We start from the raw sequence: 8,292 nt of genomic DNA on the forward strand, positions 1-8,292 counted from the left end.
CATAATTTTTCCACTTCTATCGGTCTCTTTGGGGTTGACAGGAAAGAGACGGGTGTGATGTCTCTTTTGGACCACTACAAAAGTAACTTTAGGTAGATACCCATCCTCTATTGAGACACAAGCCTGATGAAAAAAAATTAAAAATTAAACGCAGAGAATTTAGTGGTGTATTTTATGAACGACAAAGTATAAAGAAATCAACTTTGAGAAGTCCTAAATTCTGCCTACAATACAGGGCTGCAAAGTTGATGCAACAAAAAACATATAACAATATATGGTAAGTACCTGTATCTCCGACCATATTTTTTCTTTGCCAACCTTCAAGTCCGGACTTCTCCAATTATCACATGTAATCGGAATATGTTGTCGAACAAGGAAACCAATGTAACTTGCCAACATTGAACCCTTATCTTTTGAAGATAGAATTGATATATGTTTAGATGGACATGTTCCATTGTCGTAGAGGGATACTTTCAAATATCCAGCATCATCATCTACGCGAACGAGGCTTGACGATAATAGAGCATCTCCATCTAAACAAATATCAATTGATACTTTCGAGCATCCCTTGCCCCTTGCACGAATGATTGACTTCATAATAGCCATTTTACCTGTAAAAAAGAAAACAATTAAAATCAGATGACAAATGTAAAAACAATTAAAATCATAAAAGTCATTTTACCTGTAATAAAGAAAACAATTAAAATCATTTGACCTGTACCTTTTTCACTAAGTTCTCTTTCTTTTCTTGGTTGGAATATGTTCTACATGTCTCTTAACAACACGGACGGTTGGATTGATCCAAATACCCTCATTATGATCATTTCTAATATATGAATCATTTGATATATTATTCTCATCTTGATCATTTCTGGTAAACGATTCAATCTCAACATCAATATCACCTTGATCTCCAGTGTTTTCATCAATTACTTTGTTGGAAAAAAGAACTATAGACCATTTCGTACTTTTCAGATCATTGACATAGAACACTTGTCTAGCTTGAGAGGCTAGAATAAAAGACTCATCTTTGTATCCCACCCTATTAAGATCCACTTGCAAAAATCCTGACTTATCCATTCGAATGCCGTTATTATTTTCAACCCACTTGCAACCAAATATAGGAATCTGAAACTTCTCATAATCAAACACCCAAATGCGCTCGATAACACCAAAATACGACAGATTTGCAAATTTGGGGTTTAAGTCCTTCACACTTGATATGTGCATTGCTTCAGCTACCACGGTGACACCACTATTCTGCATAGTACTTTTATCATCTTGTTCTTTGGTATAAAATGTGTATCCATTAATCGCGTATGCGCTATAAGAAAAAACATGGAAACTTGGACCATATGCTAAGCATCTCAACCTTTCTGTTATTGAAGCGGGATCTGAATAATACTTTGAATAAATATGATCCTTAAACCAAGGTATAAAACATCGATTGTGCTCTCGTACTATCCAATTTTCATTTCTATTGGGATTTAAACCTCGGAGAACATCCTTGTGAATTTCAACATACGGCTCAACCTCATTCTCATTGTGCAGAACATACAAATGCACTTGATCCCGTTCGACCCTTGATACTGCCACGATTTTATTTCCAATTAGATTTTTTCCTTCTTTCTTTTCTTTCTTTTCCAAATAGGGCAAAGCTAAAACGAAACAAACGTACCTTTGGTGCCAGAAGGAGGAAACATCGTAGATCTAACAGAGGTGGAAGGAGAACGCCTTAGAACCCTAACGTGAAAAAGAACGAAAATAACAGAGAGTGAAATAACAAAACGCGCAGTATGTTATAATTTTAATGTTTACTAAAGGGGACCTTAGAGGGCGCTTGTGGAAAAAAAAAGCGCCCTCTAAGGTGCGCTGTCTATTGCTCCTTATTTTTTCGCTTCACTTTAGACAGCGCTTTTGTAATAAAGCGCCCTCTAAAGTGCGCTGTTGTACATGGACTTAGAGAGCGCTTTCTTAGAAGCGCCCTCTAAGGGTATCCTTAGAGGGCGCTTTCATAAACGCGCCCTCTATTGTTGTCCCTCCATTTCCTCATTATTTCGCTTCACTTTAGAGGGCGCTTTTGTAATAAAGCGCCCTCTAAAGTGCGCTGTTGTACATGGACTTAGAGAGCGCTTTCTTAGAAGCGCCCTCTAAGGGTATCCTTAGAGGGCGCTTTCATAAACGCGCCCTCTATTGTTGTCCCTCCATTTCCTCATTATTTTTTTGCTTCACTTTAGAGGGCGCTTTGTTACAAAAGCGCTCTCTAAAGTGCGCTGTTGTACATGGACTTAGAGAGCGCTTTCTTAGAAGCGCCCTCTAAGGGTATCCTTAGAGGGCGCTTTCATAAACGCGCCCTCTATTGGTGTCCCTCCATTTCCTCATTATTTTTTTGCTTCACTTTAGAGGGCGCTTTGTTTCAAAAGCGCCCTCTAAAGTGCGCTGTCTATTCCTCCTTATTTTTCTCTTCACTTTAGAGTGCGCTTCTTTAAGAAAGCGCCCTCTAAGGTGCGCTGTCTATTCCAGTTTTTGGCGTAGTGCTTTCTGTATCATCATAAAACCATCAATTTGTATTTGTAGACTTATTAAGTACTAACGTGATCAAGTTCCAATAAAAGTATAATCTTCATATTTTGTTTCAAACCTTTCGCGCACACTTTTGAAAAATCTATGATATTCTATTTTTTGAAAATCAGTTGAATTTTTTAACAAGGGCTTATTCACCCTCATCTAGAACGTTGTTCTATTTCCATATTCACACCCAACATCAACAACACCAACCTGATTACAACCTCCGTCGTGGATGATTTCATCTTAGAAACTAAGATGAAACCAATAGCCATGGAAATGGAAGGTCAGATTGTGGTGGTATTTTCAGAGATGGTTGTGGATATCCAATTCTTGCATTCTCGGGGTATCTTTCCCTCCCCTCATCTTTTCATGATGAGTGAAAAGCGATTATTAGAGCAGTACAGATTGCCTCCGACAAGTCTTGGTCAAACCTTTGGATCAAACATACTCTCTTCTAGTAGTTGAAGCTTTATCTAACCCTTTCGTGGTTCCTTGGAAATTAAGGAAGCTTTAGAATGGATCCATGAACATTATTGTAAATATGACTTTTGTTTTATCTCATATTTAAAGAGAGGGAAATAGTTGTGTGATTTTTTTTAATCAAACAATGAATTTCATAAGACAAGTATTTGATTAAAAAAATTAAACAAAGTAACATAACTCAAGTAAGATAACTCATAATTTGATTTTTCATCTTGCTACGATCCTTGCAATTTAGCTCTAAAATTATGTTTCGTTTGAAAATAGTTCAAAATTTATTGAGAAAATTTGATTCTTAATTTATGAAATTCCTATGAAAATGTTCGGATAAGGGAAGAAGGCATAGATTTACTTAATAATTAAATCTATTAATATTAATAAAAAAGACATAGATTTTATTCATTCATGAAACAAATTACATAAAGATACATAAGAAAATAAACCAAAGCAACAAAACATAAATTAAACGATAAAGTGACCATGAAAACATGATGTCACAATATGTGCCTAATGCATTTTTATTAGGTAGACACCAAATCTTAAAGTTTGAGATTCAAGTCGAGTTCCTCCAATGTTGATTGTTTTGATGATGAAGACACATCAAGTTCTGCTAGAAGGCTCCTTTCTCCAATAAAATCACGAGTTTCTATTGGAAGATCACAAGAAGGAAATTGAGCATTGGAACTTCCTTCTGCACCCTCACCAGATGAAGGGGGTTGATTAGCTTGAACAGAAAGTCTCAATTCCACAGTGTTTGACCTTTGAGGAATTGGTAGTGGAAGAGTTTGATTTCTGGTAAAAAAATTATTCATCGCAAATTGTTGTGATATGAGGGGTGACTTTGGCATTGACATAACAAATGGAGTTGGTGGGGAGGGTGTATTTGGCATATACGTCCCTCCATAGCCACCATATGGAAAACCAAGCCAAGAAGACATGGTATTGTTCGTATGAGTGTCAATTGGTTGCTGCAAATTTCCACAAAAATAAGGATACCCTTGATAGTGAATAGGGCTTGAATAAGGATAAGGGTATGGATAACTAGGTCTATACCTTAAGATTGAATCCATTTCTTCCTCCCTCCTTTTTCGTTCAATTTTTTTGAAGACACGTTCACGCTTATGAGCGTTTTGGTGACCTCCAAGCGCTTGAGAAGTTGAGAACTTCTTGTTACAAAAAAGACAAAGAAATTCCTTCACTTTTTGCTCAGGTAAAACTTTAGCAACATTTTGAGACGAACTTGAATGTTCATCGTTCTCTAACAAAATGGAAGTTGGCTTGTTGCTATTAACAAGTCCAAGAGTCAATAAATCTTTAGATTCAACAGATGGTGTTATTACCTTGAGTTCTTCATGCAGTTTTGCCTCCGTCTCTTTTACCCTTTTGCCTTTCTCAGAATCAACTTCGGAGGATGGTATAATATATTTTGATTCCTTCCTCGGTTTTGACTTTGATTCTTCAACCATTTTGTGTTTTGATTTTTTATCTTCAACATTTCTGATGAAAATTCTTTCAGACATTTTTTTAAAACCACAAAATAAAAGATATAGAACTTTTTTTAGGGAGAAAACAAACTTGTGTGGTTTGATAATTGCTAATGAGAAGTATTTATCATGGATAAACTACCTTTGAATGATTATACTAGGAAAAAAAATATACAAGGATAAACTTATTTTATGGTCAACAAGAAAGAGAGATTTTAAGGAAAATACACTATTAATTAATTAAGGTGGGTCAACAAGAAATAGAGATTATAAGAAAAATACACCATTAATTAAGGTCAATTTTTAACATTACACAACTTGAGTTATTTTTTATTTAAATTGGTATATATTTTATTTTAAATCCATAGACTCAAAAAGAAATAACATTATAAATTTATACATTAGACTTAAATATTTTAGGTTTAAATTTAAAACACAATAAAAAATATTCAACCTAACAATATTGATATTATCTTTTTTATTATATTATATAATAAATATATATTTAATGAATATTATATTATTGAAAAATTAATGTCAAAATTAATTTAATTTTTTGTATTCATTAATTATATTGGTCAACTCACCAGGTAGTTTCCAAATCAAGATTTATAAAATTATAATAATAATAATAATAATAATAATAATAATAATAATAATTATTATTATTATTATTATTATTATTATTATTATTATTATTATTATTATTATTATTATTATTATTATAAAAGTAAATTAAGCAGTGAAGACAAACTTGATCTTTTGGCATCGATAGTTTTACACAAATGAATTTATGACATACAAAGTGCAATAAAACCATATTTGTTGATGCTAATTTTTCATTTTTAAGCAATTTTTGTGGGTTGTGATCTATCTTTTTATTTTTCACATGTTTTAAAACTAGTTTGTTAGTCAATTCAGTCATAAATTTCTTGTAAAAAAAATATAAATTATTATATAATATTAGAATGTACTCCTAAATTAAATAGGAACTAGTAGTATGCTATAATTTTAATTCTTTTAATGTATTCTCAAATATGTATATCCTAGTAGAAAATGAGTACCCTAATCTAGTTTTTTTACTCTGATACTAGCCGTTAAGACGATTTTATTTGGTATGTGTAGTCACAACTTTGAATATGAATATTTTATTTGCATAATCACTATAAATATTTATAAGGTCTTATCTCCTCAAATTGTTTTATTTTATTACTAAGATTTTACTTAGACTTTCTATTTGAGAAAGTTGACTGGAATTAAAATTCAAATTAAACTACTTATGGAAAAACTCGTAATTTAACTTAATTTAAAGTTTAAATAGATATTCTTTTCTATCAATTTAGATGTTTTTATTTTAAAATATTTGTTGAATAGACTAAATTTTAATTTGTCTATCTGTTATTTTAAATTAAAAAATGATGATGCAACAATTAATAATCTATTATTTTTTATTTAAATTAAAATAATGATAATTAAATATAAGGATAGATAAGGATAACTTAGATGTGGAGAAGGAGATAATGATAGAGGAATAGAAATGTTAAGAGTGATAGAAATGTTAAAAGAGTCTAATTCTTACTTTTATTATTGAAACTAACAATACAGATATTGGGCGGACTAAATTTTTTTATTAAAGTATAAAGCAAAATGAAGGTTTGTGAATTTATTAAAAAGGGAATAAGAAAAAAAAATCAATGGGAGAATCATCACTGATACTCAGAAGTATGATCATCAATGGAGGCACGTCAGAAGGAAGAAGGGAAACTTTAGGAAGGCTTGGGATAACAAGGGCACAAAGCTAAACAAAAGACTTGATGCAGTTAACACGACCTTCTTCTTCACTTCGATACCAGATAAATGCAAAGCTAAGGAGATGTATGAAGTATAACATTAAAAATATCTTTAATACAAAAGGTTACTTTATGATAAGTGCTAAATTGGGCTATAATTAATATATGAAAACTTGTTTTTTTCAGACTATTTTGCGGTTTCGTTATTGAATTCCCCATGTTTGCCACTGAATGTCGTATAAATTGCAATTGGCTTTGGTATCCTTGATTTGTGTGTTATTGTGCAGAAAAGTGTATCAAAAATCCATAGAAAAAGACACAATTCAAAGAACAAAGAACAAAGAACAAAGCTAAGATGGGATGTTCAGGCTTGCGCGTCGGGTGAGCATTGACGAAGAGGAAGCAAGCTCTCCGGGAGAGCATTGGCAAGCTCGGGGTGAGCTAAAAGAAATAAATTACAGGAGAAAAACTTGTGTTGCTCGCCGGACGAGGATCTGGGATTTTTAGTTCACCGGGCGAGGTTGGGTTCGCCGGGAGAGATTAGATATTTTGTCCAATGACGGTTTGAGGCGCTCTGACTGCTAGCTGGGTCATAAAGTAACTTTCATCGGGCGAGACATGCAATTTTCAACTTTGTATAAATAGGTCCAAATCATATTTTTGGACTCTCTCTCTTGAATCTCTTGGACTCTCAGTAAATAGGTAGTTATGGTTGAAGAGAAAAGCCATTTTTGGAGAGAGTGAGGCTTAGGAAACAATAAGTTAGGGTGCTTCTTGGAGATTCGGAGTTGGATTTGCTTCTATCATTCGGAAATCGCGGTGGGTGCTTGTTCCTCTTCATCCTTCTTTTTGTATCTAGCTACTATGTGTAGCTAAATCCCTCTCTTATTGGGATTGGATGTAAGTTTACTGTTATAGTATATATTTTTATTAGCATGGTGTTGTATACAATCTATTCACGAATCTATATCGATGTTATTCTTGTTTACAAATTTATCTTATGATTTGAACTATTACTGAGAAGTACCCTTTGAATATAGATCTAGGATAAACATTCTCTTAGATTCTAAATTATAGACATAGTTTTAGGTTTAACGTTCACCGTCAGTATCGATTCCTAATGCTCAGTATTGTTTAATAGGCTGAGAGATCGTCGATTAAACAATAAGGTAGAAATATCATTTGAAGTTTATACATTAACTCTTTTGTGAGTGATATGTGATGACATTGATGAATGTCTATAATTATGTACAACTGATTGATAAATTACGTATTTGATCGGTAGATGAAATTCAATCCTGACAAGTTCTCATCTCTCTGAAACTTTATTTTTCTGTTATCCGTTTTACATAGCGTTGCTTTTAAAATAAATCTTGCAGACATTAGCTTAAAATCTTAGTAACTATTGAACGACATTGATATCGCACTAATCCCTATGGAGACGATAAACAAATACTTACACATGATAGCACTCATACTGCAATTGAACACTTTACAATCAAAGTGACTTCGTTGGGAGCAAATATATGTCTTCTTGAAGAAAGGGGGAAGGGAACTTTAAGCTCTAATGGAAAATGGAGATGATTGGTTAAGGAAATGGTTTAAAGATTTTAGAAAATGGAGCCCAAATGATATAGATTCGGAAATAGTCACTTGTCTTAGGATCTATGGAGTCATGCGGAATGCATGGAATCTAATATTCTTAAAATTTATTACCAAACTAGTTGGAATCTATATATGCTATGATGATGGAACAAAAGAACAATCAAGCATGAATGTTGCAAGAATCCTAATTATAACTAAATGTTCCATGGTTCTTAATGAGAATTTTAGTGTCCATATTGAGTGAGAAGTGTTCAGACTTAAAGTAGTGGATGATACACACAATCCTTTAAGGATTTGTTTTCCATTGGAATCAGAACCATTTTGAACTCATTAGAATCAGATGTTAGCTCCTATGAGTGGATTGG

General features: G+C 32.9%; 1 protein-coding gene across 1 annotated transcript; it reads right to left on the minus strand.

The window, feature by feature from the left end:
• Positions 1-3,587: 3,587 nt before the first annotated feature.
• LOC127130554 (zinc finger protein 3-like) lies at positions 3,588-4,602 on the minus strand. Its single transcript, XM_051059542.1, has one exon. It carries the CDS (start codon positions 4,566-4,568, stop codon positions 3,588-3,590), a length of 981 nt encoding a protein of 326 aa, XP_050915499.1. The 5' UTR covers positions 4,569-4,602.
• Between the last annotated feature and the right edge of the window lie 3,690 nt (positions 4,603-8,292).

The sequence above is a fragment of the Lathyrus oleraceus genome, chromosome 3 (genome assembly GCF_024323335.1).
Source record: "Lathyrus oleraceus cultivar Zhongwan6 chromosome 3, CAAS_Psat_ZW6_1.0, whole genome shotgun sequence".
Classification (NCBI taxonomy): domain Eukaryota; kingdom Viridiplantae; phylum Streptophyta; class Magnoliopsida; order Fabales; family Fabaceae; genus Lathyrus; species Lathyrus oleraceus.

Coding starts and splice junctions, on each gene's coding strand:
- LOC127130554 (XM_051059542.1), bottom strand. CDS start 4,568: ATGTCTGAAAGAATTTTCATCAGAAATGTTGAAGATAAAAAATCAAAA.